Source organism: Quercus lobata, chromosome 2 (assembly GCF_001633185.2).
Source record: "Quercus lobata isolate SW786 chromosome 2, ValleyOak3.0 Primary Assembly, whole genome shotgun sequence".
Classification (NCBI taxonomy): Eukaryota; Viridiplantae; Streptophyta; class Magnoliopsida; order Fagales; family Fagaceae; genus Quercus; species Quercus lobata.
The window spans coordinates 94776440-94789021 of record NC_044905.1 but is presented as its reverse complement, the minus strand read 5'-3'; the positions used below and the strand labels follow the sequence as shown (position 1 = coordinate 94789021).

The window sequence follows — 12582 nt, the reverse complement described above, 5'->3', positions numbered from 1 at the left end:
GTGGAATGATTTCTTCCAAAATTTCATTGGTTGATCTGATGGTGGAATAGTAGAGTTTGCTTGAACATAGGGGTATAAGTTAAACAGTTGGTCTAAGGAGCTGGGTTGATCATGGTAATGCATACATTGAGGAGGAGGCACTATACCCATTCTAATTAGCTATCAAAATAGATATTTAAGTTCCCAAGAATAGCTATTTGTAGGTTTAGGTAGTATCAATTATGAAGTTAGTCTCACCTGGATTTTACGTGGGTAGACGGTTTGCTTGAGAAAGGCAACAGAAGTGGAGTAAGTAGAATCTGTAAAAATTGCTTCAAAATAGCAACTGATAAATATAACCACTTTAGGCCAATAACAGAGCATCAAAAATGATGACTAAACTTGAAACCACGAGCGTACAGAACACAAATCGTGTTTGAGGGTTTAGGTTATGAAGAAACTATTATAGAAAAGGGGGATAATTATAACCACTCTAGGCCAATAGCAGAGTACCAAAAGTGATGATTAAACTTGAAAAAACGAGCTTACAGAAACCAAATCGTGTTTTAGGGTTTTCTGAAGATTAAATGGAGAAACGGGTCAGGTGAAAAGAAAACACACAGCAGAGGAAAAGATTGAACATCTGGACAAAAGAAAAGGGAAAAAAATGAATTACGAGGTGGGTATAGGAAGAAACGTGGAGATATTGGGAGGGGCTAAAATATTGACTGTGTGCTAATGCTTTACAAGCCAAAAGGGAAGAAAAGTAGGGGGATTAGAATAGGTGAGCAGAGAAATGATTGCAACCGGAAAATTGGATCAGATTTGAAGAGTAACAGAGATTATTTGGAAGGAACAGCGAAGAAGCTCTCAGCAGAGAGTAAAGTGCTCTCAGTCAAGCAGAGAGAAAACTATCACACCTCAAATGAAGGATTGAGATCTCTCTCTCTCTCTAAATGAGTCCTACCTAGTCTATTAAAAAAAATTTAAAAAAATTATTTTGATTTCAAATACAAGTTAATTTTGACTTAATAAATTTCATCTTCAACCTCATTTTCTTGTCAAATATATTCGACCTTGTTCACGTCCATAAAGATTTTTATCTAATCACAAAGCATCCTAAAAATTAATAATTAAAGACTAAAATGGTGTTTCCATCATTAAAATTTGAATAAATCTTGATTTCATTTCTAAACTTATATGGTTTTTTTCTTTCTTTCTTTCTTAAACTATTAAAAATGTTATTCTTTCTATCCTTAAACTTTTTTTTTTTAATCCCTAAAAGTATTGAAAAAAAAATGTTCTTTTTTTTACGCTATTTTCACCCTTTAACTATTAAAAAACGTCTTTAAAAAAGCAATATAACATTTTCAATAATTTTGGAATAAAAAAAATAACTTTTTAAAAATTTTGAACAAAAATTGAACTTCATGCAAACTTTAGTCTTAGCCCATAATTAAACTATTGCTAAAATTATATAATTTGAATTAATCAAATAGAATTATTTTTGTTTATGAACTTGAAAATTAGATTCATCAAACTTATATGGTTAAAAATCATATATAATTACTAGAAACAAATTTTTTATATCATCAATGAATTACAAAAAATAATTTAATATCTTGATGACATTACAAATAATAATTTGGTATCCTACAAACTTAGACAATCCAATAACAAGTCTATAATGTATATTTTTATAAATGTATATATGTAAACATAGACAATTATACAAATATAGATTAGTCTCTTGCTAACAAGCTTATCGTGAACACATTATTATGTTTGAGTTTGACCTGTATAATATTTAAGCTCAAACTTAGTTTTGAAATTAACTTATTTACTAAATAAAAGAACATAAACTTGTCGATAAATAATTTGATTTATTTATAGTCCTATAAATAAGGAAGGATCCTTCTAATGTCAAAACAAGATCCAAAGAAAAATGGTCCAAAGAAAATAAGAAAGAGAAAGAAATCCCAAGAAGGGATTAGACTAAGAGTGAGTCACCTACACCCTAAGAAACAAGCCCTCGAGAAAACCAGGTTTATAACAGGAAAATCCCAGAAAGGGTGCACATGACCCAAGATTAGCCTAAGAGTGGGTCATCTACATCCCTAAAAAAAGCGGGGGAAGAAACATTGATGATCTTTCAAAATCAAATTCCTAGGAGAAAGGGAATAGTGAAAAGGACAAATAATACTTTGAAGTCTGGAGCCTTGCCAACATGTAGGAGCCAGGGGACTTTGATCAAAGAAGAAAACTTGCGATAAAGGAAAGGATGTTCCGAAGCCCTCCGAGTTCACCCATCACGAAGGAGAATCTATGCTATTTTCTGGAAAAGGCCCAGTAAGGAAGAGTCAGCATCAAGGCTTCAGAACCTTCAAAAGTCCCCTTTAAGCCTTAGAAGAAGATCTTGCCTCATTGACTCTAGATAAGGATATGGCTTGTCCCAAAGAGATGACCTCTATGAGTGGAATGCCAACCATGACACTTTTAGGCATGAGTTCCCGGAAGGATGAAGTAAGAAAGAATAAGGAAATGAGCAATCACCAATGCTTTAGACAAAGGAGATCAACTCCATTACCAAGAAAATGGAGAAAGAAAATGGTAATTTAAAGCTTCCCAAGAGTTGTATAAAAGGGTAGCAAGGAAGCAGGAGCGTAGTTAGGAATTTTTACATGGGAGGGCCGATTCGAACCATGAAGGTTGAAATTGACGACGATGAGTATCATCGTTGTATGGATAGTCTATATTTTTAGGTTGATATGGACCTTCTTTGAGATAAGCTCGTCGGATTTCATCTTATTTGTTGATAGGGAATTCACATATTTGTTTACGTGATCCTGGATCACGACCTATCTCTTCAGATTGAGTTCTTAAACATTTGGAGGGGTCAGGGTGTTCATCAGGCATCGAAGTATCAATATTTGTTTCTATAGCCATAAGAGTCCTAATTTCTGAATTGCTAACATCTTTTTTCTTAAAGAATGCATCAATTGTTTTTCGTTTGCTTATAATTCTTTTAGCTTTAAGAATATAACTCAAAAATTAACCTGAAAAGAAGTTTAAAAAATAAAATTTTAATTAGAAATTTTTACTTAGTTATATGGATGTTATTCATACTCAAGAAAAAACAAAATTTCCACTATAATTTAAACATACAACCCATTTTTAATTCGACTTTAATTAATAATAACCCCTCAAACAAAAACAAAAATTAAACACACAAGTATTGGTACACAAAACCAAACAATTTAACAACATCTACATGATATCTAACTAATCAAAAATAGGTAATAAATCAAAACAATTTTACCTTAGAAACTTTGTCTTCACAAAGTGCAAAAATGGGTCACCCGTGTAGCAATGCCTACTGCCTCTGCCTGATTGCCTCCGACTTTAGATCTACCCATCACAAACAATCTCCTCATGCCTTCAATCATGTATTTCTCTAAAAATCTATGAAAATATAAAGAGCACGTGAATATTTAGGTGTAGATAGTTGAGAAAAAAAAAAAAAAAAAGACACTAAAAAGAGATGAATGTTTAATGCTTAAGAAAGAGAAGAAAACTCACCAGTCACCAAGTTCCAAAACTAAAGCTGATGAAGAAAGAAAAAATTGGTCAAGATATATATATGTATATATATATATTTTTCGGACTGTGAATATAGAGGACTGGAGTTTTGGGGTTGGTAGGTGGACAACGGTACCGGTGCAAATGAAAGTGTATCAAAGAAGACAAAACAAAAGAATAAGAAGTAAAGAAAGGGATTCCGTGGGTCAGTAGGTGGATTTTTTTAGATGAAAAGAAAGTGATGTTTTGTTTTTAGTGTTTGGACTTGAGCAGGCCAGCTTGTTTTATTTGGAGTACATAAGGTGATAAGGCCTAAAACTAAAGCTGGGCTTGGGAGAATATTTGAGCTAGGCTTGGGAGAATAGTTGAGAATTGGGCATGGAGGGTCTGGCTGTCCAATATTGGGGGGCCCAATTTTTTTTCTACCTACTCTAATGGAAATTTTTTTTTTTTGCAAGGGCCAGGGCCCTCCCAAGCCACTACGTGGCTCCACCCTTGCAAGGAAGGCCATGAAGAGGCAGGTTGAGAAGCACAAAAGAAGAAAAAAGTACACACACTAAAAGGCTGAAAATATGCAGAAAGAGAGTTTTAGGACTTAAGTCGAGTTCATTAAGCAAGAAAGAAGCATTGTAAAAAGTTCTACAGTAATATTCAAGGAAACACTTGGACCCAAATAGCTCAACTTCACAAGTCTTGTGAACCCAAAAGGGATTAACCAAGGTTGTAACATTTGAGGCTTATTGGGTTTTGTGGAGTACCCTCACAATATTCTAATGCTTGACTTAGTTAGTAAAACCTCTTAAACTATTCTGCACTTGTTGTTGTTCTTTTTATTTTCTTACTCTTATGTTGTGTAATTGTTGTTACATTTAGTCCATGTATTTTGTTTTGTTGTGGAGTACATCTAACTTGCACATAGATCAGTTCGTATAATGGCCCAAATAAGTCGCAGTGAGCCTAACTCAGTTCACCCAACACTGACACTTACTCCAGGCACTTTTTAGTTACCCAAGATTCCATATCAAACATGGGCCAGGGAAGTGTCTTAAAAAGGGCCCCACACTTTTTATATTAAAGTTTTCATCTATTCATATTCATATTATGAGTCAATTCACTAATGATAGAATATTATGAGTCAATTCACTAATGGGGATTAAGTTATTCCAATTATGATAGTTAAAAAGGAAATAGAAAAATAAAGTTTTCCACTATTCAAAAAACTTCCACTTTTAGCCTTCCATTTTAATATTATCTTCTTGAATACATTACTTAATCTCAATACATTTGTAAATATATACCAAATCGAAACATACCTATATGAAGATGTTTTGTAAACAAACAAAAGGCCATATCAATTGTCGCTTAACAATGATTAATTAGATCGATTAGGAGAACAATTTGCTGTTGATAATTTATATAGATGATTTTCTCTACAAAAACTGCAAATTCATTCACCCAAAAAGACTAACAAATAAAAAATTATTAGTAAACTCTCATAATTAAGTTTCTATAATAATAATAATAATAATAATAATAATAATATTATTATTATTATTATTATTATTATTATTATTATACAATTGCAAAAACTAAAATATGTTACTCATTCAATTATTTTCATTTGGCTAACCTTTGTTTTTGTTTGAATAAGTGGCACTTTAGAGTACTTCTAATACAACTATTAAGAGTATTTCATTAAAAAATCTACAAATCTATCCACCCAAAATGATTAAAAATAAACAAAATTTAGTAAAGTCTCATAGTTTAAAATCTAAATGGATCACTAAAAAAAAAAAAAAAAAAAAAAAATCAAATTCTAACTTACAAAACAACTAATTATTAACTCAAATAAAATCAAACTAATGGGATAAAGACAAAAAACTTGTGACCTGGAATCGAAATACCAAAAAACCTAAATATGCATAAAAATTTATACAAATTTTTGAAAAAGAGAAATAAATGTGATGTGACAAATAAATCAACAATAACAAAAAGAACTATTAGTGAAAAAAAAGTGGTTGAAACAATAAGAAAATCCACCAAAAGAGAAACAAAATTGGAGAGAGAGTATTGACCTTTTTTGTTGTAGACAACTTGGAAGGAGAAAGGTGGAAATGAAGTAATAAGAAATTTCTATGAAAATTAAGATGAAAGGGGAATGGTAGGAATAGATGAAAGGTTAAACAAAGTGAAACGGTAGAATGTAAGAAAATATAAATGAGAAAATTTTAAAAAGTCTATGAAGGGAATAAAATGGAAATTTTAAAAAGAGAGTGATTGGAGGAGATGATAGATAGAACTAAGAAGACAATGGTTGAAGAATATGAAAGGTTGAAAAAAGTGAAAATTGCAAAAAAATAAAAATAAAAATAAGAATGGATTCTAATGATATGGCACAATAAGGTTTCAAAAAAAAAAAAATGATATGGCACAATAACAATTTTGTAAAATTTATTTCTAAGCTTTCACTATTACATATAATATAGATATATATGTATAGATATTATTTTTGGTTTTTTATTCTTCATTGATTTAATTGTTTAGTTATAAACATCTGCCAAGAGCCTTATAACTTCTGAATGTTATTTTTGGTTTTTTATTCAGTTAATAAAGTTTATGTCTTTCATTCTCAATCAAAAAGAAGAAGAAGAGAGCCTTAAAACTTAATTGGCATCTCTATCTACAAAATAGGAGAAATGGTTTGATTTGTGGGGTTCACAATATATTTTAACTATCGCACAAAAAAAAAAAAAAAAACCGAGGTGGATCCATTTTAAATCTTTTAGGTGTCAGGTTGAAAAGGCATCCCTAATTTTAAATACTAAAAATGTGGAAGAGTTTATTTTCCCAATTAAAAAAAAAAGGGTCTTTCAAAGAAACACGTATTTGCGTAGTATACTGTAGCCATTTGATTAAAATAACAAAGGATTAGAGGGGAAAAAAACTTAAAATATACTGTAATAATACTAAACTTTTAGAAAAGTTTTATTAAAAAAAGACCTTTCTTTCTATCTTTTTTATTTTGATTTGGTGAGCTAGTGGCAGTTGGTAGGAAATTTCGAGCAAGACCACTCTCAGACTTTCAGACTTTCAGTCATTAGGATAATCAGAGCAAATAGATGAAACCTACACTAGAAAGAATTCTGTCGAGCTTGGCGTGCTTTAGGGTGAAGATGAATCATATCACCAATTTTTTTTTCTTTTTTTCTTTTTTTTTTTGAGAAAAAATCATATCACCAATTGATAAAGCAAAAGAAGAAATAAAAATAATATGAAACGACTCACTTTGGTGGATCCATTTTAAATCTTTCTTTTACATGCCGTGTTGAAATAGCATCCCTAATTTTAAATACTAAAAATGTGGAATAGTTTATTTTTAAAATGTAAAATCTTTAACTAACACAATAAAAAATATATATTAAAGAATTTTGACCTATAGGTGAGAGTATTAGTGAAATAATTATGAAAGTTACTGTAATAGTAATACCGTTATGCCACTTAGGTGGATCTTTAGGTGCCATGGAAATAGCACCCCAACTTTTGAATACAGCGGTGGTTTTAGAAATTTTTTTTTTAGGGTAATCACTAAAAAATTTAAATTACCACAATATTTTTATTGGTGTCATTTTTTAAAGAAAAATGAAATTAGACATTATTTTTATTGAATAGGTTGAACAAATTACAAATTTTATCCTTTTGTTTTATAATAGGCTTTTTGTTAAATAATTTTTTCACTTCTTGTTGTTTGGTCTTGTCTTATTTTTGTTTGGTTTATGTTTGTTGTTATTTGAGCTAATATTTATTGTTGTTATTTAAACTTTAAAAAAAAAACAGGGATTAAGAATTATATTTGGAGGTAAAATTAATTTTGGAGTAATGTTACATCTACAATATTTTTACAATAAATCCTATGTAAAAAGCTTTTATTGGTGGGTAAAAAAATAATATTAGTATTTGATTCAAATTAGAATCAGTAACAACTTACTACATTAGATTTGTTGTAAAATTATTGTGAAAATTTTGTGAATGTAGTAGCACTACTCTTATTTTTGTTGAACCCAAATTTTTGTAATTCTCAAGTTAAAGTGTTCAAAATTTTTATTAGAGTAGTCATAATAAGTTAGCTTAGCATATAATTGTTTTTTGGCAATTGTATATATACATTTTTTTTTGCAAGTCAGGATGGTCCTGTGGCCACCCTGACTTGCATGTAGAGCCGCCTCTATTTGAATACCAAAAATGTGGAAAACTTTATCTTTAAAATATAAAAATATTAACTAACAAACAAATAAAATATTGAAGTGAGTTTTAGCTATTTCAATTGGTAAAATATCTTATAGAATTGTCAATTGGGGTCCTACATAGAATTGTTGGGAGTGCCTTGCTAATCGGTTCATAGTAAGAATTTTTTATATTTTGGTAAAAAATTGATATAAATTAATAAATAATAATGATATATGTTAAAGTGTGATTAAAATTATTAAAATAAATAGATAAATTTGATATAATGCAACTTTCATACTCTACGAATCTACTAACTATATAAATTTTTCAACATAGATTTATTCAAAAGTCAAGCTTAATACAGACTATACAGTCCACTTTTAGGAAACATGAAGGCATCCATATGAGAAATGACCTGGTAATGGCATGGTCTTTCCGCACCGGGTGCATCCAAGTGGCTCGGATGTTTTATTAACTTTGAAATCTTCGAACAACAAGACTTGAAAAAGGTAGACTCACTCTTTCTTTCACTCTTTATTTCACAGAACAAAGAAAATCTCTTCACTCCTAACTAACTCAAATTTCAGAAGAGTTCTTCTAATTCCAGGGATCGAATCATGTCATTAATCGGAGAGGCTGCTTTATCCTCCTTGTTTGGGGTGCTGTTTGACAAGTTAACCTCCTCTGATTTGTTGAAGTTCTTTCAGCAAGAACAAGTTCATGCTGACCTCAACAAGTGGAAGAAAATGTTAATGAAAATCCATGCAGTTTTGGATGATGCAGAAGAGAAGCAGGTGACAAGTAAGTTCGTGAAGATTTGGCTGGATGAGCTGGAAGACTTGGCTTATGATGTGGACGACATCTTGGACGAGTTTGCTACTGAAGCTTTGCGACGTGAGTTGAACCCTGAACCCAGCAAAAGTAAGGTACAGAAGATCATCAATGCTTGTGTTGGTTCGAATGGAAGTTTTGTTCGGTCGATGCAGTCTAAGATTGCAGAGATTGACTCAAGACTGCAAGGAATTATGAAAGATAAGAATGATTTGGAATTGAGAGAAACCAACGGGGGAAGGACTAAAACAACAAGATCAAGGGTGCCTACAACTTCTCTGGTGAATGAACATACTTACGGGAGGGATGAGGATAAAAAGGCTATCATCAAGTTGTTGCTGAGTAGTGAATTTAGTGATGCTCAACTCTCTGTGATTGCCATAGTTGGTATGGGAGGATTGGGTAAGACAACTCTTGCCCAACTGGTCTACAATGATGATGATGTGAGCCGTTATTTTGACTTGAAAGCATGGGCTTTTGTTTCTGAAGATTTTGACATTGTAAGGGTAACAAAAGCCATTCTACAATCTGTCACTTCTAACCACTACGAAACTAATGATTTAAACATAATTCAAGTCAAATTGAAGGAGAAATTATATGACAAGAAGTTTTTGCTCATTCTGGATGATGTTTGGAATGAAGACTATGATGATTGGACTAAACTACGTTGTCCGTTTGAATTTGGGGCTCTAGGAAGTAAGATCATTGTCACCACTCGGAATTACAGTGTTTCATCAACAATGGGAACTACTCCGGCTTACGAGTTGGAAGGGTTATCAAAAGATGCTTGTTGGCATCTATTTAAACAACATGCATTGGGGGCAACAGATTTTACAGCGCATCCAGAACTTGAAGAAATTGGTAGAGAAATTTTAAACAGATGCAAGGGGTCACCTTTGGCAGCAAAAGTACTGGGAGGCGCTTTACGCACTAAACGAAGTCCTATTGAATGGAAAAATGTATTAAATAGTAAGATTTGGGATATTCCAAAAGAAAAAAAAGGGTATTATTCCGGTTCTTGAATTAAGCTACCAATACCTCCCTTCACATTTAAAGAGATGTTTTGCTTACTGTTCACTATTCCCAAAAGATTATGAATTTAAAAAGAATGAGCTTGTCTTGTTATGGATGGCAGAAGGTTTGGTTCAAGAAACATAAAGAAACAAGCCAATTGAAGATCTTGGTGCTGAGTATTTTCATGATCTAGTCATGAGATCATTCTTTCAACAGTCAAGCAATAATGAATCACTCTTTGTCATGCATGATCTTATCAATGATCTAGCTCAATGGGCAGCAAAAGGCTTATGCTATAGATTGGAAGATACTCTCAGCAGTAACAAGCAATCCAAGATTTCTGCAAAGGTAAGACATTTCTCTTACATTCCATGTCAGTTTGATGGCATCAAGAAGTTTGAATACTTCCCCAAAGATATGCATCTACGAACCTTTCTACCCCTACCAAGAAATAACATGTGCCACTTAACAAACTATGTTCCTAATTGTTTGCTACCACAATTAAGCTACTTAAGGGTAATGTCTTTATGTGGTTATGAAATCATTGAGCTAACAAGTTCAATCGGTGATCTGAAACATTTAAGATACCTCAACCTTTCTCATACTTCAATTAGAAGTTTACTAGAATCAACAAGTTTTCTATATAATTTGCAAACATTGATGTTGAAAGGTTGTCACAAACTTACAAAGTTACCGGAGAAAATTAAGGATCTAGTTAATCTTCGGTATCTCGACATTACAGATACCAATTTAATTAGAGAAATGCCAATGGGAATAGAAAAATTAAAGAACTTACATACACTATCTAATTTTGTTGTGGGGAAAGATAGTGGGTCCAAGATAGGAGACTTGATGAACTTGGAGTTTCTTCGGGGAAGACTTTGCATTTCGAGTTTAGAGAATGTTCTTGATGTTGAGGATGCAAGAAGGGTCAATTTAAATGGCAAGAAGAATTTAGATGCACCAGTGATCAAATGGGGGTTTGCACCTAAAGATTTACAATATGAAAGCATTGCAATAGATATTCTTGACATGCTACGACCTTGGACAACGATGAAAGAACTTTCAATTGATGGCTATATTGGTGTGAAATTCCCAACATGGATAGGAGATCATTCCTTTTCTAATATTGTGGACTTAAAGATTGTTAGATGTGAAAAATGCACGTCCTTACCCGCTATTGGACATCTATTCTCCCTCAAATTCCTTATCATTATGAGTATGTCTAAGGTGCAAACCATTGGTCCTGAGTTTTATGGGGAAGGTTGCTTGACACCTTTTCGATTCTTAGAAAAACTTCACTTTGAGGATATGCAAGAATGGCAAGATTGGATTCCTTGTGGAGTTGAGTACGGAGATTTCCCTTGCTTGCGTGAGCTTTTTATCTCTCAATGCCCCAAATTGCAAGGAAAATTGCCAAACCATCTTTCATCATTGGAAAACTTTTCTATTAAATATTGTGAGCAGTTGGTTATATCAATTCCAAGCCTTCCAATTCTCCAAGAATTAGAAATTGTGGGATGCAAAGAGGTGGTGAGCAAAAATAAGGAAGACTTATGCTTGCTAAAGTCAATTATTTTTTCTATTCCTGGTCTTAAAAGCTTAACAAAAGAGTTCATGGAAGGGTTAGGAAAGGTAAAAAACCTAAAGGTAATTGATTGCGATGAGCTGACATCTTTGTGGCAAGATAGTCTCATGTCCCTTGTGAAGTTGGAAATCTGGTCGTGCCCTAGTCTCATCAACATCAGCTTGACGTCTATGTTAAAGACACTGTATATTAAAGGTTGCGGTGCTTTAAAATCCTTGCCAATGTCCAATTGTACATGCTTGGAATATGCAACTATTGAGCACTGTAATTCTTTAATGTTCATTTCAAGACACCAGCTACCCCCAACATTGAAAAGGCTAGAGATACAAAGATGTGCGAATTTGCAGTTTTTGATAGATGAGGGAGAGGCGTCTTCTTTATTAACGAAAGAGGAGAGTATTAAGAGCAATGCATCACTTCTTGAGCACTCGTATATTAGTAATTGTCCATCTCTAAATTGTGTATCATTAAGAGGTGAGCTATCTGAGAAGCTTAAACACCTTGAAATTTGGACATGCTCAAAGCTGACATCCTTATCATCAAGAAACCAGTTACCTATGGCTCTTAAATACCTTCAAGTATATAATTGCCCAAAGTTAGAGTCATTGGCAAACAAGTTACCCAATAATGCGTCTCTTGAATATCTTAAAATCAGTCATTGTCAAGAGATTAAATTCTTACCGGAGGGCCTACATAAACTCTACCACCTCAATGAGATCCACGTAGACAACTGTTGTAGTCTTGTTTCATTTCCAGATGGAGGGGGTTTCTCCCTACTCACCTGAGAAAAATATTGATCACTAACTGTGTGAAACTAGAGTCCTTGCCCCGCATGCATAACCTCACTTCTCTTCAAACCTTATGTATATATGAATGTACAAGCACTGTATGCTTTCCAGAAGACTCCTTCCCTACCAACCTAAAGGAACTTTTGTTGAAAGGAGTGACTAACTGTAAGCAAGGATTGAACAGACTCACGTCTCTTATGGTAATGGATTTCAAGATTGGCAGTCGTTTCCTGAGGAGGATGATGGGAAGATGATGATGCTGCTACCTACTTCTCTCACCTCCCTTTGTATCCTAAATTTTCCTAATATAGTGTTACTATCATCCAAGGCCTTTCAAAACCTCTCTGCTCTTGAAAAACTGTATATCGACAATTGCCCTAAACTAGCATATCTCCCAGAGGGCCTGCCTCCCACACTTCTGAAGCTTTATGTTTACAATTGTCCAGTGCTGAAACAACAATGCAAGAAAGGAAAAGGGCAAGAGTGGTTGAAGAAGATCAACAACATCCCGTTGGTTAAGATTGATTACCAGTCCATCTATGAGCTGGAGGAGGATGAGTAATAATTGTGTAAAACAGA

General features: G+C 32.9%; 3 protein-coding genes across 5 annotated transcripts in view; all 3 read left to right on the top strand.

Moving 5' to 3' along the window:
• Positions 1-12582, top strand: part of LOC115977324 (putative disease resistance RPP13-like protein 1) — an 87178-nt gene that overhangs the window by 71431 nt on the left and 3165 nt on the right. The gene's annotated exons all lie outside the window — the stretch shown is intronic.
• LOC115977330 (putative disease resistance RPP13-like protein 1) lies at positions 8180-9635 on the top strand. 2 transcript variants are annotated; one of them, XM_031099150.1, is made up of 2 exons: positions 8180-8291; positions 8375-9635. In XM_031099150.1, the coding sequence occupies exon 2, from the start codon at positions 8400-8402 to the stop codon at positions 9633-9635; it is 1236 nt and encodes a 411-aa protein (XP_030955010.1). In that variant the 5' UTR covers positions 8180-8291; positions 8375-8399. The 2 variants fall into 2 exon arrangements, with proteins under 2 accessions (XP_030955010.1, XP_030955009.1); XM_031099149.1 differs by having other exon boundaries at positions 8370-9635.
• LOC115973893 (putative disease resistance protein At3g14460) lies at positions 9823-12565 on the top strand. Its single transcript, XM_031094133.1, has 2 exons — positions 9823-11793; positions 12188-12565. Exons 1-2 carry the CDS (start codon positions 9823-9825, stop codon positions 12563-12565), a joined length of 2349 nt encoding a protein of 782 aa, XP_030949993.1.

What these genes read in the sequence shown, in the direction of transcription:
- LOC115977330 (XM_031099150.1), top strand. Translation starts at nt 8,400, where the DNA reads ATGTCATTAATCGGAGAGGCTGCTTTATCCTCCTTGTTTGGGGTGCTG.
- LOC115973893 (XM_031094133.1), top strand. Translation starts at nt 9,823, where the DNA reads ATGAGATCATTCTTTCAACAGTCAAGCAATAATGAATCACTCTTTGTC. An exon ending in TGGCTCTTAAATACCTTCAA is followed by an intron (nt 11,794 to 12,187) that starts GTATATAATTGC and finishes AGGATTGAACAG; the next exon opens with ACTCACGTCTCTTATGGTAA.